The following is a 27,476-nucleotide window of genomic DNA, read 5'->3' as shown; positions in this document are numbered from 1 at the left end:
TTCACTGCAACCTCCGCCTCCCAGGTTCAAGTGATTCTCCTGCCTCAGCTCCCCAAGTAGCTGGGATTACAGGCACCCGCCACCATGCCCCGCTGATTTTTGTGTTTTTAGTAGAGATGGGTTTTCACCATATTGGCCAGGCTAGTCTTGATCTCCTGATCTCAGGTGATCCGCCCACCTCGGCCTCCCAAAGTGCTGGAATTATAGGCATGAGCCACCACGCCCAGGGCCCGCATGCACGTTTTTAAAGATGCAGGCTCTATGTGACAAGCTGTGGGAGCAAGAGGAGTGAGTAACAAACTACCTGATAAAAGGAAAGCTTCCAAGAAGAGGTGCTGTCTAACCCGGATCTTCAAGGATGCTAGAAGATTACTAAATGTCAAGAAGGGGATTGAACATTCCAGGAAGCAATAACAGCATGTGCAGAGGCATGGCAATATGCTAATAAAACAGCCTGCTCTCTCCAGGAGTCACACTGCATAGAGACAGGGTAGAGATTGAGTTGAAAATGCAGGTTAGAATCAACCTGTCAAAAACTCAAGTACCGGTGTTAAGAAATAAGAGCTTTATCCTACAAATAACATGTGAAATATCTGACGCAGCTGGTACCCTATAACATCCATCTTTTATTGTCAACTATTACTACTCTGATAACAGTTAAGCATAAGTTGGGGGCTAAGAGTATAAAGTCAGGGAAGAGGGGTTAGGAAGCTGTTACAGGCCAGGCATGGTGGCATGCACCTGTAATCCCAGATGCTCAGGAGGCTGAGGCAGGAGAATCACTTGAACCCAGAAGGCGGAGGTTGCAGTGAGCTGAGGTTGTGGTTGTGCCACTGCACTCCAGCCTGGGTGACAGAGTGCGATTCCGTCCCAAAAAAAAAAAAAAAAAGGAAGCTGTTACAGTAGTCCAGATGAGGCATAAAGAAATGGCATATATATTGTCCCTGGTAGGACTGTTCTTTGGCAGCTCACTCTTGCTGTATCTTAGAAGAAAGCTTTTGTCCAGCTCACACGTTAGAGGTCAGATGTGAGTAAATGAGAATTTGTCAGTTAAATGCAGGAAAGAAACACCTCCACCTCTGCCTGCCTCCCATACTTCAGCTCCCCAGCCTCTAATTTGCAATGCCTGCCCTACCAAATACCCAACCCTGTAGTTCAACACTGCTGTTAATAACAGTGTTATGGAAAGCCCTACTCTAATATGAACAGTGTGGTCCATTTTAGTGGCCCCAGTACCATGGTCTTTCCCAAATATAAAAATGTTATTTTATTGAAGGTCAGTATGTATAGTTTAAGTTGTCTGTCTGTTTACCTTTTTCTCATAAATGAAAGATAAAAGTGATTGAGCCAAATGTAGAGTAAGCTCTTAATCCCTTCTAAGGCAGCCCCAGATTTAGCACTGTACTTAGATATAGTCTATAAAATCAAAGAAGCAAAGTTGGAGGGTCAGTTAATCCAGCGTTATGGAAGGGATTCCCACAATGAGTGTAAGTTTGGATTAGAACATAAATTTATAAGCCAGGTTGTTAGGAGAACCACTTCAGGAGATTTATTTATTTTGTTTGTTTGTTTTTGTTTTCCACCTAGACAGAGTCTCACTCTGTCACCCAGGCTGGAGTGCAGTGGTGTGATCTTGGCTTACTGTAAGCTCCGCCTCCTGGGTTCACACCATTCTTCTGCCTCAGCCTCCCAAGTAGCTGGGACTACAGGTGCCCGCCGCCCTGCCTGGCTAATTTTTTGTGTTTTTTAGTAGAGACGGGGTTTCACCATGTTAGCCAAGATGGTCTCTATCTCCTGACCTCGTGATCCACCCACCTTGGCCTCCCAAAGTGCTGGGATTACAGGCGTGAGCCACCGCACCCAGCCAAGAGATTTTTTTTTTTTGGAACACACATTCCAGGCCATACTTTGATGGTAGGAATTTCTTCCACAACATCCCACGCTGGCAGGATGCCTCTTAAGTGCTTCCAATAACTAAACACTCATTACTTGGCAAGGCAGCTCATCCCATTATTGTACACCTCTGATTGTTAGAAAGTTAAGAGAGAGAGAGTAGCTAGAAGGAAAGACATCAGATATCTGTGGTGATTAGACATGTGTAGTGGGATTTGCCACATTTTATAATATGAGCATATATAACTTAAATAATAAGTAGGGAAGCAAAGAAACGTGCTTCAAGAAATGGAAGACAGCAAGACTTAGAGCTAGATTACAAAGCCTAGACCTCATGCTTTCAGCAATAACAATAATAGGAAAAGGAAAAGAAAATCTCAATTTCCTTCTTCAGGAAATCTGGGTGACAGAGTGAGATTCCGTCTCAGAAAAAAAAAAAAAAAAGGGTCCTAAATGGTCCAGCCTCTGCAACTTTTCCAGCCTCATCCCGTTTTTCCTCCGTACTTCCTTCTGACTTGCATCTCTTTGCTTAAACACTGGCTGCATTTCTCTTCCTTGATAAGCACTTGTTCCTGCCTCACGGTCCTTCCCCTTGTATGATAGGATCTTTCTTATTCAGATCTCAACTAAATGGGTCTTCTCAGAGAAGCTTTTTCTAAGCACTCAATCTAAATTAGCTACTCAGACACTCTGTATCATATCCCCTCATTTTCTTTTTTTCACACCATTCGTTATTAACTAATAATTTCATATTTATCGTTTGTTCCATTCCCCTGCCAAACATTCACATCTCTGTTGTTCACCATTGCACCCTTAGTACCTAGAGCAATGACTGACACATAGTAACCATTCAGTATTTGTCAAATTAAGGCATACTTCAGACCTACTGTTTCTTGAAGTTGAACAAGAGAATTAACTCTGCATAGGCTGTGTATCTATAAAAACAGACTTTACTTTTCATGTAATTTTTATAATCTCAGATATCTGTCTGCTGGGGAAAACTTTTGCTTTGTATGAATGAACATTTTTAAATGGTTTTGAAAACCAGAAAACTAAATGATTTATAAGTGGTGCTTTACAAGACGAGTTTATGTATCACATGAGACACCAGAGAGGCAAGACTCTTTATCTGTCTAAGTATATCTTAACCTTTGAAAGCTCTTGAATGTTCAGTACAATTTGAGAAGCTTTAATTAAGCACTGTCTTTGAGCAGGCTCTGTCCTGAGCACTGTTCACAGGACAGACTCTTAGCTGTCTAGGAGCTCATCATCTAGAGGAGAGAGCCATGTTCATGCAGCACTTTTATATGAGGCAGAGCAATGATCAAGAAGTTCAAGTGAGATATTAATGGTTCTGTAACTTGACAGTATACAAGTTTTAAATTCTCTAACACTAACACATATACCGTTTCTCTCTCTGCAGGCAGTAACAGCCCTCATGGGAGCCCCACCTCTCCTCTGGACAGTAATATGCTGCTGGTCATAATTGTTTCTGTTGGCGTCATCACCATCGTGGTGGTTGTGATTATCGCTGTCTTTTGCACCCGTCGTACCACCTTTCACCAGAAAAAGTAAGAAGCCCCAAATGCACCCCTTAGACTTTTGCATCTTATCTTTTGCTTCCATGTGACTTCTGTATATGGAGTGGTACACAAAGTTAAGGCACAAAAATACATGAAAAGGAATTTCAGATATTTTAAAAGAAAATGGGAAGTGGTTCCTCTTACATGTATCAGTCAGTGTCCTGGCAGAAAAGACATGGCACATTTAAAAGTATTTCAAAAGAGGTAATTTACAAAGTCATAGATGGGGTTAAGGAAAACTAGGCAGGGATATTCAGAGGCTAGCAGCTATGATAAGACACCATCATCCTTGGGCCTGAAAGGGCAAGAGGAGAGAGCTGTTTTCAGAGATCTGAAGCAGTAGGAGAGAGCTTCCTGACAAGAGCAAGGTGGGTGCTAGAGGCATGCAGCCATTGCCAGCCTCCTCCCAGCGGACAGTGGCGGGAGAAGAAACACCTACCCTCCAGCCTCTTGGCAGTGCCTAGTATTAGCTATACCCAGCTAGAAGCCAGGAAACCCAGCAGGATTGCCAAGTAGATGTAGTTAATTTAGCTCAACCTCTCGGGTCACAGAGCCAACTAGAGAATAGATGTGGTGAGGAAAGTGGAAAGTGTCTGGCACTGCTTGTCACCCCTTTGGAGCACCGTCTATACATGCCCACGGTGAACCCGATGTCCAGGAGTCTGTGGGCATTCTCACAGGCTGTATCACAGCACAAATGCCAGCCTAGGTGGAAGAAGACCGTAAGCCTGTCATTCTAAATCTAAGTTTAAGAATATTTTTAAAGAAGTGCTACCAAGTGTGGAGGGTGGGGGTGGGAGTGGGGTTGCTTTAATGAACAGGAAAGGATCATTGATAATTAATTTATCCGTTTCTCAGAGAGACTAGATGTCTGCTAGCCGTGAACTCCTCTGGGATTTTGAGGGTTGTGGCTAATGGTCTAAGTGCAGATAGCAAGGGACTCAGTTATGTAACGCTTGCTGATACCATACACTCCTACACTTGCAAGAAGCCTTGATCCTAAATTACATACAACTCAAATATCTGGTTAGCAAGACAGATAGAAAAAAAAGGAGATTCCTGAGTTATTCCTAATAGCAATACCATAATATAGATAATAAAATGACTTTAGTTGCAATATCTTGAAAGATCATAAGATGGGGGTGTTGCTCCACTAGAGAAAGAGAAATTCATGTTTATGTGATTATCCATGCAGACTTGATCTGCCCAAGGCAAGGATGCATGTATTTAATGATCATAAATTTGTTCATTTTCACTGTACAGGGCAAGTACAGTCTACCCTGTAACTGCTACTGGTAATGACTTTATGTCATTTTTTGTAGGTTATGTGATATTTTAAATCTCTCTCTTTTGCCCAAATGAAATAGCTTTCCATAGCTTGTACTGTATCATTTTTCCAAGAAAATGGAGCTTCTTTTATAATCTTTCTGACCACTACCTCTTACAGCTCTTCCTTTTTTTTTTTTTTCTTTTGAGATGGTGTCTCTCTCTCTTGCCCAGGCTGGAGTGCAATGGCACGTTCTCGGCTCACTGCAACCTTTGCCTCCTGGATTCAAGCAATTCTCCTGCCTCAGCCTCCCAAGTAGCTGGGATCACAGGCATCCACCACCATGCCTGGCTAACTTTTGTATTTTTTAAGTAGAGATGAAGTTTCACCATGTTGGCCAGGCTGGTCTCGAATTCCCGACCTCAAATGATCCACCTGCTGGGATTACAGCCTCCCAAAGTGCTGGGATTACAGGCGTGAGCCACTGCACCCGGCTCCATCTACTTTTAATAGTGGAAAACTATTATTTTTAAAGCCTCAAAGACTACATTTTTTTTTCTACTCTAGAACTTTTCTTCAAGCCTCTTTATTTGACATTTCATATTTATCTGTCTTTATGAACTTGATTTTATGTCTAGTTCAGAAATATTGGGATCTTTACTTATTGTTCTTTTTTTTTTTTTGAGACGGAGTCTTGCTCTGTCTCCCAGGCTGGAGTGCAGTGGCGCGATCTCGGCTCACTGCAAGCTCCGCCTCCTGGGTTCAGGCCATTCTCCTGCCTCAGCCTCCCGAGTAACTGGGACTACAGGCACCTGCCACCGCGCCCAGCTAATTTTTTGTATTTTTAGTAGAGACGGGGGTTCACCGTGGTCTCGATCTCCTGACCTTGTGATCCGCCCGCCTCGGCCTCCCAAAGTGCTGGGATTACAGGCGTGAGCCACTGCGCCCGGCCTATTTATTGTTCTTTTATTAAAAGAATTTGAAAACCAAAATGACAATTCCTTAGTGCTTTGGAGGACTTCAAAGTAAATTTTTTTTTTAGACAGGATTTCAGTCTGTCACCCAGGCTGTAGTGCAGTGGAAAAATCTCAGCTCACTGCAACCGCCACCTCCCGGATTCAAGTGATTCTCCTGCCTCAGCCTCCCAAGTAGCTGGGATTACAGGCATGCACCACCATGCCCGGCTAATTTTTGTATTTTTAGTAGAGACAGAGTTTCACCATGTTGGCCAGGCTGGTGTTGAACTCCTAACCTCAGGTGATCTGCCCGCCTGAGCCTCCTTAATAAGGTACTCAGTCTTCAGATTGAAAGTAAGAAGATGAGTTGGTAATAGGCTCTATTCTCTGTATTGGCACATCCTACAGATTTGGGTCCCTTTGTCGAAAATCATCATATCAGATCTTCACAGGGTTTTCCCCTCCCCCACTTCCCCAGGTATCTGCTTTGCAAGTATTCCATTGACTGTTGAAAAATATAAGTGAGCTTTTCTGGCTACTTTTCTTCCTCTGTAATACCTGAGGTTCATTTAGATGGTAGCTGCTTACAGAGTCTTACAACCTCAAAGTTGACAGAGCACTTAGAGAATCTAAACCCTCGTTGGTTCTCAGCACATTCCCCCTTAGCCCCTGACTGGCAACAGATAAGCTGGGCTTCTCCTTCATGAAGAAGGCAGAAGCTGTCAGATAAGAACGACCTCAGCACACCGCCATCAAATCTGACACCTTCCTACACTGGTAATCATTGTTTCCTCTTCCCTCCTAAGTGTACTTCCCCTGTTTGAAGCCAGTTCCACCCTTTACCCCCTGAATCTCATTGTCTTCCATTTTTCTAAGACCTTTTACCTGCTGTTATTCCTCTCTCCAGCATAGTTGACCTCTTACTCGTTATTGGCCACCTCTTCAGTATTTAAGTATGCTCTAACTTCTTCCAGCTTAAGGAATCATTATAATTACAACCTTACCCCTACCCCCACCCCCTGTATGGTCCTTATCACAGGCTGCTTACAAACCCGCCTTCTCCACCACAGATTTCCTTGATTACTTGCTTATACTCTTAGGTCTGTTCACTCCCTACCCATGCATCAGTCCTTTCTAATCTTTATTCTGCCCTACCACTTCACCAGAATTGCTTTTGTGGAGGTCACCAGTGACTTCCATATTGCTAAAGCCAAAGAACATTTTTCAGTTCTCATCTTAGTCTCTCAACAACATTTCACACAGTCAGCTGTTCCTTCCTTCTGGAAATGTGTTCTTCTTTTGTATCCATGACAGCATGTTTTGTTTTGTTTTTGTTTTTTTTCATAGGCCCTCCTGTCTCCCTAGCCATCAAATACAGATATTCCTCAGGGCCTGGGCCTGGACTTACTCTCTTCTCCTTCTGTGTTCTCCCCAAGTGATCTCATCTGCTCCCATGGCTTCAGCAATCCAGCTACTCTTGTATTTCTGTCTCCAGCCAAGGCCTCCCTCCTCTGAGTATCAGACTTGCACACCCAGTTTTCTCTTCTACATTTCTTCTTGAATGTCTCAGAGACACTTCAAATTCAGCACGCCCAGAGCAGAATTCATCATTTTTTCAGGCAAACCCGCTTCTGCTCCTTTAAACCCAATGTTAAGTGGCTTAAACTGGCAACCTTAACATCATCCTGTACTCCTCTTTCTTCTTTACTCCCACCTCACCCTACATCCATTTATTTACCAAGACCTGTCATATCTGCCTCCCAAATAACTTTCAAATCTGCCTCTTGCCTCTACTCCCACTGTCCCATGCCATCAGTTATGGCTGAGATTGCAGTAGCATCCTAGCTGGTCTCCTCTTCTATCCCCAACCCCACAGGGCCATTCTTCACATCACAGCTGGTATAAAGTTTTAACTCAAAAGTGATCTCCTTACTCTCTTGCTTAAAACCATTTAATGGTTTCTCATTACTCACAAAGGGAAGTTCAGACTCTTAGCATTGTCCTAAAAGCTCTGTATGATCTGGTCCCTGACTACCTTTCTAGTATTATTTCACATCATTCTCTGCAGGGTTCACTATGTCCCCACTACTCAGGATTTCTTAAAATCCTTCTAATATACCACCAGGGCATTGCTGTCTGCTTTAGGGTTTGGACATAAGCTGATTTCACCACCTGGACATGCACTTTCTGTTCCCTTTAGGTCTTAGTTTAAATGTCGCTTCCTCCTCTAGGTTTTTCCTGTTCAGCTTTAGTCCAACTATTAAGAAGTTACTCTAACATTTGGCATTTCAGTAAGCTCAGAACATTTTAAAATAATAGTTCAACATCTGTGTTCCTCACTTCACCAAAAATTCTGAGGGCATAGCAGTCTAGCACAGGATCTGGCATATACTGGTTACCCAGTATGTCCTCATTAGGGGTAAGTAAGCGAGTGAATGGAGAAGCTAAAACACAAAGGAGTAGACATTGTTGTCCCCATTCTTGACTCCATCTAGTTCGTAGTCCTAGTTTAGCAGTCTTCGAAGTTGTTCCGGCCGGGCGCAGTGGCTCACGCCTGTAATCCCAGCACTTTGGGAGACCGAGGTGGTGGATCACCTGAGTTCAGGAGTTCGAGAACAGCCTGGCCAACATGGTGAAACCCTGTCTCTACTAAAAACACAAAAATTAACTGGGCATGGTGGCGGATGCCTATAATCCCAGCTACTCGGGAAGCTGAGGCAGGAGAATCGCTTGAACCCAGGAGGCCAGGTTGCAATGAGCCAAGATTGCGCCATTACACTCCAGCCTAGGCAACAAGAGTGAAACTCCATCTCAAAAAAAAAAATAAAGTTGTTGCCTCCCTCCTTTATAAGCCATAGACTTTCCTTCTACTCCATTGTTATGTTTCTACATTGCTCTAATTGGAAACTTGTGGATGAACCTTCTGGTTTAGAGATTATGTAATGAAAAATGCTATCTTAATCTTTTAACAGTCAAACAAAAGTAGTCACAAGGCAGGATTCAAACATAAAACCCTGGTAAGTATCTCTAAATATGTGTGGACAAAATAGAGATACACTTACTCTCCCCAGGAGCAAACTTTTTGTTGTTGTTGTTGTTATTGTTGGGGGCAGGAGGTATATTTTTAGTTTTTGCCTTTGCTTGAAACTCTCTCAGAAAGGCAGTTTTAATCACTCAAGCCTTTTGATGAATATGTTCAAATGAGTTAAGAAGCTTCTCTTAACTTTGTGCCTAGGAAGCGAGCTGCCTGCAAATCAGTGAATGGCTCTCATAAGTACAAAGGGAATTCCAAAGATGTGAAACCTCCAGATCTCTGGATCCATCATGAGAGACTGGAGCTGAAACCCATTGATAAGTCTCCAGACCCAAACCCCATCATGACTGATACTCCAATTCCTCGCAACTCTCAAGATATCACACCAGTTGACAACTCCATGGACAGCAATATCCATCAAAGGCGAAATTCATACAGAGGTACCATTTTAAGTGTAGGTTTTTTCCTCAAATGTTAGGAGACTGTTTTCATTTAAATCATTTTCCCCCTGAGGTTGCCTTCATTTGGCAATTCCTATATGACATCAGATTTAGAGAAATGTGTGTTAGAAGATTTGGGAACATATGATAAAGAATAGCTAGCTTCTTATGGGAGAGAGGTACTCGTATGGGTACACACCCATACAAGACAATCTTGCAGATCTTTTAGGTCTCTCATCAGGCTTCAGCAGTGTGATATTCAAGCATTTGAGGCTGCTAGCTAGCCCTTGTCTGTGCATTTCATTCAGTGTCTTCAGCTGGCTTCCAGCTAGCATCGTGGTATTCAGAATGTTCTTCGTCTGGAGGCTCTTTCAGACACTCTATGAAGTGTGGCGGGCAACATTGTGACATCCACATTGATTTAGCAGGAACTCTTGTGATGCTCTCATGATCATTTTCCTCTTTATTTCACTTCTTGCAGAAATGTCTTGTCCCCATTGTGTTGTTTGTGAATTCTGAATCCCCTACTAGAAATGTTTTATTGTTGAGGCTGCTCAGTGGCGTAGGGCACATGCTGGTAACTAACCTCCACATTCAACATTTAGGGCATGAGTCAGAGGACAGCATGTCTACACTGGCTGGAAGGCGGGGAATGAGACCAAAAATGATGATGCCCTTTGACTCCCAGCCACCCCAGCGTAAGTAAAAGCTTCTCTTTTCCTCAGTGCTATCAATCTGTTCAGTCATGTAGGGGAACAATATGAATGATCTTTTTGACTTCACTGGATTCTAACACAAAGATAATCTACCAAAGCTTTGACACCTTGAAGGAGGAAGTACCAAACACTTGCCATATTTTGCAACAAACATTATTCTTGAGGCCTAACGTCATTATGTTTATGGTAAATAAGCTGAAAAGCCAATGAATGTCTCCAGATCCCTGGGAATAGGGAAGTCTCCCTAAAAGTGCATCATATCTCTATAGGAGAGATGGGAAAGCTTCCCTCCAGACTAGGGCTAAGGATGGCCCGATGTTACAAGTTTTCGTTGTGCTTCCTGATACCAGTGCTAATGAGCACCTATGGAATTTTTTTTTTTAATTAATAGATTTGAAGGCCAAGCAAGGTGGCCCACACCTATAATCCTAGTGTTTTGGGAGACTAAGGTGGGAGGATTGCTGGAGGCCAGGAGTTCTAGACCAGCCTGGGCAATGTTGTAGTGAGACCCCATCTCTACCAAAAAAAATAAAAGTAAAAATTAGTCATGACAAAAATTAGCCAGGTGTGGTGGTACATGTCTGTAATCCCAGCTATTCAAGTGGCTGAGGCACGAGAATCTCCTGAACCTGGGAAGCAGAGGTTGCATTGAGCCAAGATCGTGCTGCTGCACTCCAGCCAGGGTGACAGAGTGAGACTCGGTCTCAAAAAAAAAAAAAATTTTTTTTAAAAGCCAGGCATCGTGGCACACAACCTGTAGTCCCAGCTACCCAGGAGGCTGAGATGGAAGTATTTCTTGAACCCAGGGTTTAAGGTTGCAGTGAGCTGTGATTTTGCACCTTTGCACTCCAGCTTGGGCAACAGAGCCAAGAGCCAGTCTCTAAATTAGTTAAAGTAATAAAAAATAAAATTATTAGACTTTATATTTTAGAATAGCCTTAGGTTTCATTGTATGGATTTCTTTTTTTTTTTTTTTTTTTTTTTTTTTTTTTTGAGACAGAGTCAGAGTCTTGCTCTGTCGCCAAGGCTGGAGTGCAGTGGCACGATTTCAGCTCATTGCAGCCTCTGCCTCCTGGGTTCAAGCAGTTCTCTAGCTTAAGCCTCCCAAGTAGCTGTGATTACAGGCACTCACCACCACACCTGGCTAGTTTTTTGTCGAGACGGGGTTTCACCGTGTTGGCCAGTCTGGTCTCAAACTCCTGACCTCAGGTGATCCACCCAACTCAGCCACCCAAAGTGCTGGGATTACAGGCATGAGCCACCATGCTCACCCAGCCGGAATTTTTTAAACAACATTTTTCATTCTTGATTCGTGCCTCACTTTGATAAGCATAAAGGTTTCTGAGCCTCTTTTAATAATAGTTGAAATTCAAAATAAGTTAAATATCACGATTAAACCAGAAAGCAGTGTGACAAACCAATTCTTTCAAACTACTGTGTTCTCTCTCTTGTCACTGTTTTCAAGGAAGTGAAGCCTTTCAGACTAGCTAGCACAGTGGGGCTTGCAGTTGAGGGAATATTCAGCCATCTGTCAACAAATGATGAGATTTAATAGCCATGAATATCATACATGCAACGAGGTGCACTATGACATCGTGCACTTGGAAAAGTTCCTCAAATCCCCAACCTCTTGGTGGAAGCTCCAAGCATGTGGATGTCTGCACACCCATTCCCTCTCCCACAAACACTGTACACAAACGTGTAAGATTATTACAAAGATCATCTTTGAAAGAGTAACACCTTATTTGATAATAGGTAATTTCAGCTCAGGGTAGCTTATGCTTGTGGTCCTTGATGGAAAGAAAGGCCTGGACTTGGAAGCATGCGGGGGAAAACCTGGTTTCCCTCTTATAAGAGGTGCCCTGGATGGGGTTCCCAGGTTTAAAGATACAAATGCCCAAGAAGAGTAAATTAATCCATTCTAGTTGCTTCTGATTGATCGAGAAGATGCTAGCACTACTGCTTATTTGTTTGTTTTGTATAAGACTTCAGTTCCTACCTGAACTGGCTTATTTTGAAAACTTAAAATTTTGCTCTCTTTATTTCTAGATGTATTTTACTTTTAAATATGTTAAGTAAAAAAGATCTGTTGTCCAGTTGATACCATTCTTCTTTTTTTTTTTGATGTTGGAGAAGGAGTTTGCACCGATATACAATATTATTTAATTTGTGCCTTAACAGTTGGGTGGGTAAGTGGAATCTTTTAAAAACCTGCAACCATAAGATCCACTTATGGTGTTTAGGTTTGCAGATACTGTTTGTAAAACCCACATGACTACAGTTCTGTTTCACAAGCTGGTATTCCCTGAGCTCTAGACCCTGGAATGCTGCGGGAGCCATGTACCCACCACCCACCTACCCTGGTCTTAAATGACTGAGCAGTGCCAGGAAGGGCTTGCTGGTGCCGGGACATGGCTCCATCCAGAGCCATGTACCAAAGCATCGAGTTCAGAGTCAGCTAACAGCTGCTGATTTCCTGCTATATCCTAGGCAAGCATATTCACACTGCTTTATTTTTTTTACTTACCTACAAAGACTGGAAATGCCTTATAAAGGGAAAAAAGTCAATTTTGCCTTTCCTTTGTGAGAGTCCTAAAATGCTCTCAAATTGTACTTTCCTAGGTAAAAATCAGGTTTATTCCCCCTACCCCAGCCTGAATTCTGGAAAACACTTAGTCTGAAGCACCCACTTTTAAAAACTACCTGTCTTCCCCTAGAGGAGTTGCTGACTACCCAGTTACCCCAAGAGCCCTCCTCAGGCAGCTTTCCTGTGTTGTGTTTTATTCCTGGGCACAACCTGGAGCCTCTGGTCCCCAAGAGCAGCACCTAAGGAAAAGCCCCTTTTCTGTTCCTCAGGCCTTGAGAGGGGAAGGAAGGGGCAGCAGTGCTCAGGGGCCCCAGTCATGCCACCTGCTTGCTTGCATGTGGCCAGGACAAGGGATAGCTGGAAAGTAAAGGCATCCGTTTTGTTGACCAGGATTTCTCTTCAGCAGAGTAATGTTGAATAGCCCCACAAAGACTTTAGGGAGATCCCTGGGGACAGAAGACATTTCAGTAGGCCACTAAGTGTTAAGTAAGTTGTATTATTAAGTTCACGAAGCCTTTGTTTAGAGAAAAAAGGATTCCCTGTATTGCTAGTAAGCTTTGGCCTATTTGCCTGTTTGGTACGGGTAGAGCTGGTTATCTTGACCTTAAAAGTGCCATTTCTACAACCACTCCAAGGGAGTTCCTCAGAAAAGTTTATTCCAAGACTCTGGTCTTCTAATTTTATCTGTTTCCATCTCAGATGGATAATGAAGCCTCGTAGAAAGTTGTACATGGAATCTCTGTCTTCATAGAAAGTAGTATGTGAAATCTGTGTGGAAATTTCAGATTCTTTAGCTAAACACAGTTAATTGAATCCTTAACCAGTGTGAGAAGGAAAGAGCCGTTTATTCTCCTAAATGCAGATGGGTATGGCTGAGTCCCCAGACTGGAAGCAGTAAAAGATGGTGCCATCGGCCAGTGATTCATGCTTTTAGTACTAGATGGGACCATCAGAGTTCAATTCCATTTGCATTTATTTTAAGACATGAAAGCTGATTAAGCAGCTACGTATTTATTTGGCCTAAATACCCATTAAATGCTTAATTCAGCAGATTTAACAAAGGCAGAATGAATTAGGAATATACTCGAAAAAGAAGGGACTTCTTTCTATCCTTTTTAGCAGGACAAAATAGAAACTCAATTTATGTGTTGGCTTATGGATTTATATTTTGTGACATATTCAAATAGATATTTGTAATAACTCGTGTAATCCATGTTTATTATAGTAGAATTGGAAAATACAGATAAGCCAAAAGAAAAATATTATTTTAATCCTGACCACTCTTCCCTGCAAGATAACCACTGTTAACATTTTAGTATATATTCCTCAGACCTTTTTTTCTATACATATGTAGACATATGCAAAAGAGTATATTCATTTTTAAAAAACAAATGTAAAAATCAATGGCTAATTGACCAGATCTAGCCAGCTGCCACCGAAAACCCAAGGGAGTGGTTGGACTGTATGGGAGGTGGGAAGGGGGTGACTTTGCTCTGAACTGTGATTTGTGTGTGTTTGTGCAAGCGTGTTAAGCATTTCTCTGTCTTGTGTTCATTCACAGCTGTGATTAGTGCCCATCCCATCCATTCCCTCGATCACCCTCACCATCATTTCCACTCCAGCAGCCTCGCTTCTCCAGCTCGCAGTCATCTCTACCACCCGGGCAGCCCATGGCCCATTGGCACATCCATGTCCCTTTCAGACAGGGCCAATTCCACAGGTGAGAGATGAGGATCAAGCCCAGATGGAAACCATTCCAAAGGAGTCAGCAAGCGGAAATGGGGAAGGGCTTGCCCTACTTAGAAAAGGGATTTGGAATTTTTCTATTTTATTTACTTAGCATAACGTTTCTGTGACTGACTCAAATTTGTTTCTATAAAATTCACCCTGTATTTCTACTTAAGTTTTAAACATTCAGTGCAAAGTTTCCTTTTAGTAAAAACAGTATCTCTAATCACATAAGCATCCCTTGTTCCATAAAATTGCACTTTAACTCAGTCCTTTTTTCCAATTTCTTTATTTCTTTTAATCCTCTAATTTGAAAGGAAAACTCATCCTGGGTGATTTCAGACACTCGTGGTTGCCTTTGCCTGGCAGTCACCCTAACGTTGGGTAGGTCCAAAGGTTAACTGTTACATACAGGTTACTTCCACCGTGGACCAAAGTGCAAACAACATCCAAGGGGCGGTGGGGCCACAAGCCACGTGGAGTTGTGTGTATTGTAAACCACAGGGTGCCTGATGTAAACCTCAGGATTATTAAAATTAGGAAGGGATGCGCAGGAATAGATCCTCTCTGCAGAAACAGGAAACTAGCGTAACAATCTGCAGTGTATTTAAAGACACATGTTGCTAGACAAACAAGTCCCAGTTTGGAAATCTTAGGAAACCGCGTTATCAAAGTTTTAAGGAGGAAATAGTGAAGGCATGGAGACAGCAAGTGGTGTAAATATTATTCTTCATTAATTGAAAATTAATGTTCATCCTCAGTTTTAAATGGCAAGCCTAGCAACTTCCCATATATTCAACATATTATTTTTCCACTATTTGAAACTTGCCTATTAATAGTTATTATGTTACTGATAGAACTGAGTTTTGCTGCTCTGGGGAATAAGGGAATTTCAAGTGAGTTCCATTTTAAAAGAACCTCAAAACTTTATGCTGGAAGTTTGGGTTCCTAGTAATATCCCCATTTTTTAAAGTTTTTTGTTTCTCTTTGGTTTTTTTGTTTGTTTTTGAGACAGAGTCTCACTCTGTCGCCCAGGCTGGAGTACAGTGGCGCGATCTCGGCTCACTGCAACCTCCACCTCCTGGGTTCAAGCAGTTCTCCTGCCTCAACTTCCCAACTAGCTGGGATTACAGACACACACCACCACACCCGACTGATTTTTGTATTCTTAGTAGAGACGAGGTTTCCCCTTGTTGGCCAGACTGGTCTCAAACTCCTGACCTCAAGTGATCCGCCTGCCTTGGCCTCCCAAAGTACTGAAATTACAGACATGAGCCACCGCACCCGGTCCCCATTCTTTCAAGTTTTTATCAATCATAAACATACCCAGAACATCAAATGAAGCTTTATTAAGGGGTGTGTAATAATTCCTGACATTATCTACTCCCAAAGCTATTACCTGATTTGGAGAATGCTGCTTGAACTCACATCTAAATTTGGCCTTCCAGGCTGAGCACTGTGGCTCATGCCTGTAATTCTAGCACTTTGGGCAACCGAGGCAGGAGGATTGCTTGAGTCCATGACCAGCCTGGGCAACAAGGCAAGATCCCATCTCTACTAAATATTAAATATTATATATATATATATATATGTTTGACCTTTCTACTATCTCCTTCCAAATCCCAATTTGAAGTCCTGCATTTAGGAAAGATGGTTTACAAGATAGGCAGTTACTCCAGCCAGCTGCATGGAGAGCCAAAGTCTGCCTTACAGACATAGTCTCAAATAGAACAGAGGACCAGAAAGCAGCCTCCACACCACTCTTAGAAGGTTTTGTGCCCAACCCTGTTTCTCCATTTTTAAGGCCAAGGAATCTCACACGCTAGGATGTGGTCCTGCTTGAGTGGATGGCAGGCACCTTCCAATCAAATCAGGCCCTCTTTCCTGCTGGGTTTGGGGATTGGAGAGGAGCATGGCAGCTCCTACCCAGCCCTCTCCCTTGTGATTTAGTGTTGGTAAGCATTCCCTTCTCTATAGACCTAGGCAGAAAGTGAAGAGAGGGGGAAAGAATAATTTGCATTACTAAGAGAGTCCATGCTTTGATGACCAGTTGCATAAAGGAAGGTAAAACTAAAGTGATAGACTCGCTGAAGACTGATTTGAAATGTAGAGCAAGTATCCAGAAATGATCAAAGTTCTTTTTCACTATTGCACTTTTTTAAGCTTTTGTGTTTCTGGAGCTCAGAGTGTTGGCACAGCTTGGTATATGTGGGCTAGGCAGGGCCAGTCTCTGCTCTAAGGAACATTCACTATGTCACCACCACTTGACATTGGAAAAGCACTTTCCCTCTTGTCCAATCACTTGGCCAGTGTGAACTCTGTGTGTCTTAACTCTTTAAGAGGCAAGTCAGTCAGGAAGTAGGCCCCTTGCCAAAGTAGGAATTTTACTTACAGCATGGATTCTGAGCAGGCCAGTGATTTTGCACAGTGTCAGGGAGCACCCTTCGTGTAGAAAGCAACATGCCTGGGGCTTCTGGAGTTGTACAAGGCAGCCCTGGTCTGTGGTAGCAGGCCAGGGTGCTGACTCATATAGGCAACCCCATTTTCCTTTTTCACCTTTTGCACCATCTCTTTGGCCCTCAGAAGCTTATATATCTAGTTACAGACCATTGAGGCAGTCAGGAGAGGCCTGTTTGCCCAGAGCTGATCTAACATACCTGCCAATACAGGCTGACATGGTCTGGGCATGAGTTTACTCTTCTCTCTCCTCCTCCCTGCTACCCTTCCTAGCCAGCTTCTACCCTGCCCAGGATCACAGAGGGGGACCACCAGCTCCCCCACCGTGAGGGATGGCTAACTTGAGCAAGCCTGAGAAGAGATCCCCAGCACACCCCTTTAAGGGATGAGGAGTGGCCTAAGCCTGGTAGGGCCAACACAGTCAGGCACACTTGAGAGGGTGTATGAGTCCTCATCCGTGGACCCAAGGTCAGAGGTGCCACTCATGACTGGTGTGGCCTGACTTCTCAGAGCCCAAAGGCACAGATTCACTGCTACCTCAGCAACAAAGACAGGGAAATGTGTTGGATTTCTGCAGATTGCTCATGCTTTATGGTATCCCCATCTGTGGGGATACATTTCAAGATCCGCCCCGCCCAGTGGAGGCCTGAAATCACATGTAGTACTGAACCTTTTATATCTGCTTTCTCTATCTGATAACTGAGACAGCTGCTAAGTGACTCAAGGGCAGGTAGCATACGCAGTCTGGAGAGGCTGGACTAAGGGATAATGCACATCCCCAGTGGAACGGCGCAAGATTTCATCATACTACTCAGAATGGTGCACAATGTAAAGCTTATGAATTATTTATTTCTGGAATTTTTCATTTAAATTCTTGGACAGCAGTTGGCCATAGATAATTGAAACCATTGAAAGCAAAAGCATGGATAAGGGGGACTACGGTACTTGTTAAGGTTGAGAACTCCAGAAGTCAGAAGAGGCCTTCAGGCTACCTGGTACAGTTCATTGTCCTGAGCTGTGTCCTCCGTGCCTCTCCTCACGGGTGTGGAAGGTGGTCACCAGCTCACGCTGTTGGAAGGGTCTTCCTCATGTGGTCTCCCCGGGCCTTGGTGCTGCTTCTGCCCCACAGGGTGGGGGCAGGTGGTACTCTGTGTGTGGAAAGGTGTGTGGTGGTCCAGAGCATGTGTGTGGAAGTCGGAAGACAGGGATTCAGATTCCACCCTGCTAGTTCTAACTGTGCAAATAGGCAATTTGCTTAACCTGCCAGTGCCTTCTGAGTTACTTTGAGGATCGAGTGAGCTAATGAATGTAAAGCAGCTAGCATAGTGCCTGGCTTAAAGTAAGCACCCAGTAATTTACAAAGAAAAGAATATTTTCAGATATTCAAGCACCATGTTCAGCACTTTTCATATATCTCATTTAATCCTCAAAGAATTATGTGTTATTCTCCCTCTTTTGTAGATGAAGAAACTGAGACTCAGAGATAACTCAGTGACTTTGTCAAATTCACCCAGCTTGTATGCAAAGATTAGAGTCCAGGTCTGTCTGATTCCAGAGTCTGCGCTTTTCTACCCTGCTGTGCTGCCTTCCAGAACAACTCTGCCCCTTCTTATATTTTGAGATTGTTAATCATGTTCTTCCTGAGCCTTCCCTTCTCCAGGCTAATCTATCCCCATTTCTTTCTCTGAATCAAAAATGCCCTTCATTTGGCATGATCTGAAAGCTGTGTGCAGACCTCCGGGCTGCTCTGTTCATTGCCCAGTTCTCACTTGAGCTATGGGGTTTTTGCTGTGATGAGGCCATGCACAGCCCCTGAAGGCATGAAGGCCTGTGGCATTGGCCTCTCCTGCAGTGACCGCCAGGCCTTGTCAGTAGAGCTGGCTACTGTCAGGTACCCAGCCAGCCTTGGTGATTAGCCATGTTTGTCTATGAAAGGCCACTCTCTAAGATTCCAGTGAGTGAAGTTTTTAATTTTCTTTTATACTTATTTATATCTTAATATCTTAGTCATCTCAGGAACCTTTACATGTGCTCCATAGTAAATAATGAGAAGAACTTTAAATCTATAAAATTGTGACCACTTAGCTGTGAGGCAAAAAACTGGAATAGCTGGTTGAGTACAAAATTGTTCGAGACTCCATTCTTATCCCTGGCAGTGGTACTAATCCATGTTCTCTTGGACTAGCACTGATCACAAGTGCTTTTGAGCTGATTTAGGGAACCCCTAGAAGTAGCCAAACTCGGGGACTTCCCCATATTTAATGGCAAAAGAAATACTAACTTTTAGACTTTCCTGCTGTAGAATCCGTTCGAAATACCCCCAGCACTGACACCATGCCAGCCTCCTCGTCTCAAACATGCTGCACTGATCACCAGGACCCTGAAGGTGCTACCAGCTCCTCTTACTTGGCCAGCTCCCAAGAGGAAGATTCAGGCCAGAGTCTTCCCACTGCCCATGTTCGCCCTTCCCACCCATTGAAGAGCTTCGCCGTGCCGGCAGTCCCGCCTCCAGGACCTCCCACCTATGATCCTGCGTTGCCAAGCACACCATTACTATCCCAGCAAGGTGAGTGAGGATGGCAGCATACCTGGAGGGACCCTTTGGCTCAAGCTTGGATAAAGTCACCCCTTCCTTGAAGTATAGCAAAGCAAATATCCTCCAAGCCTATCCCAGCAATTCAGTTAGAGTAGCAGTGTGCCATTGCCCCACCCAAGAAGTTTGTGGGCTGACGTTTTGAATTGGGTTTGATGTGCAGCACCTTTGGTGGTAAGTCCAATGGCATGGGAATGGATAGCAGATCTAATCTGCCCAGCTCCCTGGAATCACCTCACTTCGTAAGGTCCCTGCAAACTAGAGAAGGATCAGGCCAAGGCTTGGACTCATAGGGTGGTGAAAGCAGAGGGAACCTCAGGATAGGGAAAGGAACCCTGTGAAGGGAAAGTCATTTACCCAAATCCACACAGCTCAGTAACAGTCCCCTGACCTCAAAGGTGTGCTTGCTTTCTGCACTTGATTGTTACCTGTTCATTTGTTTTAGAATAAGTCAGTGATTTTCAAAATTTCTGGTCTCAGTACCCCTTTATAGCTTAAAAGCTATTGAGCACATAAAAGAGCTTTTCTTCATGTAGGTTATATCTGTCAATATTTACAATATTCAAATTCAAACTAAGAAATTTTTAAAGTATTTTATTCATTTAAAAAAGCAATTATCTATCATGTTAGGATAACCAGCATATTTATATGAAAAACTATTTTCCTTTTTTTTTTTTTTTTTATTTGGGACGGAGTCTCGCTCTGTCACCCAGGCTGGAGTGCAGTGGTGCAATCTCGGCTCACTGCAAGCTCCACTTCCCGGGTTCACGCCATTCTTCTGCCTCAGTTTCCCAAGCAGCTGAGACTACAGGTGCTTGCCACCATGCCCAACTAATTTTTTGTGTATTTAGTAGAGATGGGGTTTCACTGCCTTAGCCAAGATGGTCTCGATCTCCTGACCTCATGATCCACCTGCCTCGGCCTCCCAAAGTGCTAGGAAGACAGGCATGAGCCACCATGCCTGGCCGAAAAGCAACTATTTTCAAAACAAAAATATAGTGAGAAGAGTCGTTTTATTTTTTTTGCAAATCTCTTTAATGTCTGGCTTAATAAAAGACAGCTGGATTTTCCTATCTGCTTCTGCATTCAATCTGTTGCAATATGGTGTTTTAGTTGAAATATAAGAAGAAAATCTGGTCTAACAGATATGTAATTGGAAAAGGAAAGAGTATTTTTATAACCTTTTCAGATAATTGTGGATATTCTTTTTTGATACTACAGCAAAACTCAACAAGTTGTAGTTTTTTAAAGGTTTGTTTGTAAAGTGAAATCTGAAACCTTATCTATGAACTATTTGTACTTTATTCCATTAAAATTCATTCATCTGTCTTGCATTTAATGCACCATACTAAAACATCACATGTCAGTCATTTAGAAAATACTGGTTCACTACATTATACAAATTCTGCAAATAGTGATACATTTCATTCAGTATCTAAAAACATATTCATTAATATCATCAAAATGTGTAAGTATTAAGTTCTCAAGACCATGGTGGCAGATGCAAGTTTTCCAAAATGTTCATTTTTACTTAAAACTTAAATTTTATCATTGGCAAGAAACACTATCCATTGTGTGCCTTGAATTGACAGGCTCACTTTGTTCATTTTCTAAAAGATGTCTCAAGAACCAGTTTGTCTGTCTTTGAACTAACAGTGATATTCCATGATAAAAACATTCAACTCAAAACTCAAACTATCACAAGTGCCTTTATTTAAGACAGCTGTTGGCCAGGCGCGGTGGCTCACGCTTGTAATCCCAGCACTTCGGGAGGCCAACCAAGGCGGGTGGATCACCTGAGGTCAGGAGTTCAAGACCAGCATGGCCACCATGGTGAAACCCCTTCTCTACTAAAAATACAAAAAATTAGCCGGGCGTGGTAGCAGACGCCTGTAATCCCAGCTGCTTGGGAGGCTGAGGCAGGAGAATCACTTGAACCCAGGAGGCAGAGGTTGCAGCGAGCAAAGGTCGCTCCACTGCCCTCCAGCCTGGGCAATAAGGAGAGACTGCGTCTCAAAAAAAAAAGATAGCTGTCATACTTTGTACACAGCTGAAGTACTTTATGCATACTTTCCATTTTGTCACATACAGTAAGGTCAAGATGTAGTAAAAAAAAATATTTACTCCTTTATTAATGATGGTTCTTAGTGAAACTGGCTTTTTTAAACTGCAAGTGCATGTCGGTGAATGGCTTTACAGTTTGGCACCACTGCCTTAATTTGTACTAAGCCTCTAGCAGCTCACCCACTATTGCCTTTGTATCCTCAGTGCAAAGGCAAACGCAGTGGAAAGGCAAATAATGTCTTATTATGCGGAGAGCTTTGGCCTCCCAGATATCCTGCAAGGGTTCGTGGACCACCACACTTAGAGAACCACTGGACTAGGATATTGGTTTTCTAGAGCCAATGGAATATTTTCTCTGGCCTCATGAAAGCCCTGCTATCTCCCTCCTTCCCTGTTCTTCCAGTAACTTTTCAGAGCAGTATCCGCACACTGGGTCTGTGTGTCTCTCTCACCCTGAAGCAGCACTTGGACCTTAGGGCCTTCATGAGGTCTAGGGGAGGCAGGCTTGGTCACATACCTGACGATGCCCTTTCCCCTCAGCTCTGAACCATCACATTCACTCAGTGAAGACAGCCTCCATCGGGACTCTAGGAAGGAGCCGGCCTCCTATGCCAGTGGTTGTTCCCAGTGCCCCTGAAGTGCAGGAGACCACAAGGATGTTGGAAGACTCCGAGAGTGTAAGTTCGTGGGGCCATCAGTCCAGCCAGATTGTCTGGGAACACGCCCCAGGGTCTGAGACTGCTGGTCAAGCTGATATTCTGTACATACCAGGCTCGCCACCCAGAACTATGAAGCAGATGCACTCATTCATTCAGTAGAAACAGTGTTGAGCATCTTTTCTGAGCCGGGAACTATGCTGAGGATTTGGTCTACTTTCTTTCCCATAACCACTGTTGTTTGTTTGTTTGTTTGTTTGTTTGTTTGTTTTTGAGAGTGGGTCTTGCTCTGTTACCTGGGCTGGAATACAGTGGCACCATCTCGGCTCACTGCAACCTCTGTCTCCCGGGTTCAAGGGATTCTCCTGCCTCAGCCTCCTGAGTAGCTGGAACTACAGGTGCCCGCCACCATACCCGGCTATTTTTTTGTATTTTTAGTACAGACAGCGTTTCACTGTGTCTGCCAGGCTGGTCTTAAATTCCCGACCTCAGGTGATCCACCTGCCTTGGTCTCCCAGAGTGCTTGCGATGACAGGCGTGAGCCACCGCACACAGCCCCCATATCCACTCTTGAACGTCTTAAATTAGCTTTTCACACAGCCCAGCTAATGGCCCCTCCCCCCACTTCCTACCTGCCTTTTAGTTCTGTCCCTTCTCTCATTGTTCTTCTTTTCTTGGTTTGAACCATTCATACGTTCCCTCAGTTCTACTCTGTGACCTTTCCTGAGCAAGATACTGGAGGAGAAGGTGCTTGAGTGGTTGCTGTCAAAACAGAAATCACCAGGGTCTCTCTTTGATCTTTCACTCTCAAACTCCAGTAAAAATGTTTTGCCTCTGAATTTCCACGTACAGGATTCTCTAAGCAGAAAGCTTGGGGCCCAGAGATCCAGGGACATACCGACTGTGCTGACTGGGGCAGAGACCTAGAAGGGGCAAGCAGCAGGCCTTCTGGCTTGTGAGGTCATTGTGACCCTGGGGAGTGTGTGTTGGGAGAAAGGCATTGTGCATTATCAGGAAACGGGATCCCAGTGACCTTGGGTCTATCCTGCTACTTTCCACTCTTCTGAGCCACCCTGCGTATTAGTAGCCCGTTTGCTGGGACCATTTGACTACTGACCACATGATGCCTTGGCCTCTCTCTGGGCTCTCCTTTCTGGGTTAGTAATAGTGTTTTCTTTTCCATAGAGCTATGAACCAGATGAGCTGACCAAAGAGATGGCCCACCTGGAAGGACTAATGAAGGACCTAAACGCTATCACGACAGCATGACGACCTTCACCAGGACATGGCTTCAAACCTGAGTCTGGAAGTCTTGGAACTTACCCTTGAAAACAAGGAATTGTACAGAGTACGAGAGGACAGCACTTGAGAACACAGAATGAGCCAGCAGACTGGCCAGCGCCTCTGTGTAGGGCTGGCTCCAGGCATGGCCACCTGCCTTCCCCTGGTCAGCCTGGAAGAAGCCGGTGTTGAGGCAGCTTCCCTCTGCCTGCTGATATTCTGCAGGACTGGGCACCATGGGCCAAAATTTTGTGTCCAGGGAAGAAGCGAGAAGTGCAACCTGCATTTCACTTTGTGGTCAGGCTGTGTCTTCGTGCTGCGACTGCATCACCTTTATGGAGTGTAGACATTGGCATTTATGTACAATTTTATTTGTGTCTTATTTTATTTTACCTTCAAAAACAAAAACGCCATCCAAAACCGAGGAAGTCCGTGGTGTTCTCCACAAGTGGTTGACATTTGACTGCTTGTTCCAATTATGTATGGAAAGTCATTGACAGTGTGGGTTGTTCCTGGGGTTGGCTTGTTTTTTGGTTTTGTTTTTATTTTTTAATTCTGAGTCATTGCATCCTCTACCAGCTGTTAATCCATCACTCTGAGGGGGAGGAAATGTTGCATTGCTGTTTGTAAGCTTTTTTATTATTTTTTTATTATAATTATTAAAGGCCTGACTCTTTCCTCTCATCACTGTGAGATTACAGATCTATTTGAATTGAATGAAATGTAACATTGAAAAGACTTGTTTGTTGCTTTCTGTGCAGTTTCAGTATTGGGGCGGGGTGGGGGGCTGGGGGTTGGTAATAGGAAATGGAGGGGCTGCTGAGGTCCTGTGAATGTTTCCGTCATTGTACTTTCTTCCAGAAGCCTGCAGAGAATGGAAGCATCTTCTTTATTGTCGTTTCCTGGCATGTCCATCCTTATTGTCACTACGTTGCAACTGGAGTTTGATTTGGATCTGGTTTTAAAATTCTTCTGTGCAATAGGTGGGTTTGAGGATTTAGCAGCCCTGATGTCTTGGTCATAGCCTGGTAAGAATGTCCATGCTGAGGAGACAGGTGTTGTCTTTCCAATTGCCTGAGTCACACAGAATAGGGTAAGAGCCTGACCCTATTCTGTAAATCAGAAAGCAAGGATGGAGACCCTTTCCTGCTGCTATTACTGGCTCTCTTTGAGGAAGTTGGAGGTTAAGGAAGGAACTTTGTTTCCACATAAGACTCCTCCTCCTCTCTAGTTCCAGTCTTCAACCAGTCCAGCGTTCTCTTCCACACTTCAGAGCCCCTTCAGAGAAAGCATTAGCAGGAGGAATGAGACAAGGCAGAGCTGCAGTGCCCCCTGAGGCTTCCACACATCTTTCTGAATATTATTTTTCAAGTAACAAGGGACAGAGACAGCGGAAGCAGCTGCCCGCCCTCCCCTGTCCCGGCAGCTCAGCTAGGCCCTGATGAGAAGGAGGCCACAGGAGTTTTCTGAGGTGAACCCAACGGCTCAGCCACACTTGGAAGCCATTGCCTTTGCACATAGTTCTTGGGTTCTTTTTCCTAAAAAGGTAAGGAGCTGAGGTGTGTGGTTTTTTAATATTAAGAATATATAATGGAAAACATAGGACTGATGCTCAGGCATCTTCCTCTACTCCCCAACAGATCCCCAGAAGACAGTGTGGAAGGCAGTGTAGACAGTAAATCGGGCTTCAGTTCTATAGCCAAGAAGAGATCAGCTGCTGAAACCACCAGTGGGTACCCCAGGTCACCTGCCTTTGAACTTGGGGATTTCCCACTTTTGGATCTTACCACATATTTGCTTTTTCACAAGATGAACTCTTTGTATTTATGATTTGGAGGGCAATGAAAGGTGCAATGCGGGAACTCCTGCTGCCGAGCTAGCTGGTCATGTGGGGGTGCCAGGCGGGATTCTGGAAAACCAGTGCACTTAAACTGATCTTGAAGAGAGCTGTCCAAGCACTCTGGCCACTAGAGGGCCAGGTTCCCCAGAAACTACCTTGTGCCCAAAGAACATGCTCAGTATTTGGGGCATTTCGTCCCACGAACCCTGACCTTCTGTTACCTCAGGGCCTTGGTACCTGGATACTGCCACAGAATTGGGGCGGGTGGGGGAGGGGCCTATTTTTCAATAAAATAACTGTTCAAAGTTGGGGGTTTTTTTAAAAATTAAGAAAAAGGAAAGCTATTCTGTATTGCACCTTTTCACAATTTAATACATTTTCTTACATTTTCCTGTGATTTTTGAAACTAAACCATTGCGTGTCTGTAGTGTCCTAGTTGAGCTGCTGCTCAGCGGCTTCCTCGGGGGATGTGGAACGCCTGTGTCTGTCGCCGCACTGCCTGCGGGAGGGGCGCAGAGGGCTGCTGGGACTGGCGTCTGTACACACTTGTTTGGCCTTTTCTGTAGTTGATGCTGTAAACTCTATGGCTTTTTAAAAACGATTTCATGTTTTTATTTAGTATTGGAAATCCAATACACTTTTTTAATCCAATCAAACTCTGGTCTGGTCAAAGAGTTATTTTCCCTTGTCCTTAAAAAAAAACAAAAACAAAAACCTTCAGGGCCCCCTGCTTCCCAGCCTCTCTAATTGGCTTTGCTGTTGCCTTCACAACTGTAAAGCCAGTAGTCTACAAGGAGACTCAGGGAAGGGTGGCAGGTGAGCCAGGAGGCTGCAGGAGGTGTTTGGACCGTCCACCAGCACCAAAAATGAGTCTTGTCCCTGTTCTCATCCCCCTGTTGCTGCCCTGCAGGGACTGAGCAGCCTGAGGAATCAGGGGGCCCCTGGCAGCCTTCCCTGAATGGAGTGCAGGCCATGTCCCTGCTGCGGCAGTGCATTCTGTTAGGGCAGACTGAGTGCCCATGCGGAGCCCGGCCTCCCCACTCCCAGCCCCACCACTCACAGGGACCTAAAGCCAGAGCAGATGTCTCCTGGGAGGCCCGCTTGCCCCAGGCTGCCTCATCTCACTGTGTTCACTAAGATTCCTCGTGGTGTCCCAGAGTCTGGGCCAGGGAATAGGTAACCTCAGCAGCCAGAGGCCTGAGCTTGCAATAATAGAGTGAGGGCTGAACACAGAGCACAGTGTCATCACTGCTCCTTCACTCTGCGGCCAGAGTGTACTTTAGGAAGCCCAAATCCCGTCCTTCTCATTAGCCACACTCCATTGGGCTCAGGATGAACTCCATACTCCCATAGCTGGAGGTTGGTCTGCCACAGCCTCCAGATCCAGACTCATGTCGCCTTGTGCACTGGGGCTGTGGCCACAGAAAGCTACCAGTGAGGCCATTCGCAGTCTGCGTGGAGTGTCCTCTTTACTGCCATTCTGTTCTAAGTGCCGGGCATCTGCTGCTGCTATCCCTCCAGTGCGTCCCTAGGTGGAGCTCTTGGCACGTTTTGCTGTGACTTGTTTGAGTCTTTTCCTGGGCCCTGTGGGCTCAGTGGGGACAAGATTATTTCTCACTCCTTTCTGAATGTCTAATGCCAGGGACAGTTTCTGACAATAGCAGATGCTTGTCTCTTGGATGGATAGACAAACAGTCACGTGGACTCATGCCCTGGAGCGTGTTGAAAGGCTTCACACTCAGGCACACACAAGAAGCCCCCTCCTGGCAGGGATCCTGGGAGGTCCGCAGTGTTCTGGTGCTAGGACACCCCCATTTCAGTAGCCATGGCCCTTTGGCCTCCTGGGGTAAACGTGAAAGATGAAAGATGACAGTCATAAGAAACAATGCTGGGCTGGGCCCAGTGGCTCATGCCTGGAATCCCAGCACTTTGGGAGGCAGAGGCGGGCAGATCACCTGAGGTCAGGAGTTTGTGACCAGCCTGGCCAACATAGTGAAACCCTGTCTCTGCTAAAAATACAAAAATTAGCCAGGCATGGTGACGAGTGCCTGTAATCCTAGCTACTTGGGAGGCTGAGGCAGGAGAAGAGTTTGAATCTGGGAGACGGAGGTTGCAGTGAGCAGAGACCATGCCATTGCACTCCAGCCTGGGGAACAAAAGTGCAACTCCATCTCAAAAAAAAAGAAAGATAAGAAACAGTGCTGATGCCTCATGACCTCATGACCAGCTTCAAGCTGGGAACTAAGACAAGAAGGTCTTGCAGATTTGTTCTAAGATGAGCATTATGAACAAGCCTCTATACGAAGAAGAAATACCTCTTCTCCTACCCTATTCCTGCCCCATCCATCAACCCCTCCCAGTTGCAACCACCTTCCTGCCAG

At 44.4% G+C, this 27,476-nt stretch overlaps 1 protein-coding gene across 4 annotated transcripts in view; it reads left to right on the top strand.

Moving 5' to 3' along the window:
• Positions 1-25,751, top strand: part of NEO1 (neogenin 1) — a 274,840-nt gene extending 249,089 nt beyond the window's left edge. Inside the window, exons 23-29 of one of the 4 annotated variants that reach the window (XM_010383274.2) lie at positions 3,317-3,464; positions 8,935-9,173; positions 9,779-9,871; positions 14,038-14,196; positions 18,964-19,227; positions 21,859-21,995; positions 23,160-25,751. In XM_010383274.2, coding sequence (XP_010381576.1) covers positions 3,317-3,464; positions 8,935-9,173; positions 9,779-9,871; positions 14,038-14,196; positions 18,964-19,227; positions 21,859-21,995; positions 23,160-23,243 — 1,124 coding nt within the window. In that variant the 3' untranslated portion in view covers positions 23,244-25,751. The remainder of the gene's footprint in view (positions 1-3,316; positions 3,465-8,934; positions 9,174-9,778; positions 9,872-14,037; positions 14,197-18,963; positions 19,228-21,858; positions 21,996-23,159) is intronic. The other 3 variants (XM_030931312.1, XM_010383275.2, XM_030931313.1) reach the window with 3 other exon arrangements.
• The last annotated feature ends 1,725 nt before the right edge of the window (positions 25,752-27,476 follow it).

Source organism: Rhinopithecus roxellana, chromosome 5 (assembly GCF_007565055.1).
Source record: "Rhinopithecus roxellana isolate Shanxi Qingling chromosome 5, ASM756505v1, whole genome shotgun sequence".
Classification (NCBI taxonomy): domain Eukaryota; kingdom Metazoa; phylum Chordata; class Mammalia; order Primates; family Cercopithecidae; genus Rhinopithecus; species Rhinopithecus roxellana.
The sequence above is the reverse complement of the archived record's forward strand: the minus strand, read 5'-3'. Positions and strand labels throughout refer to the sequence as shown.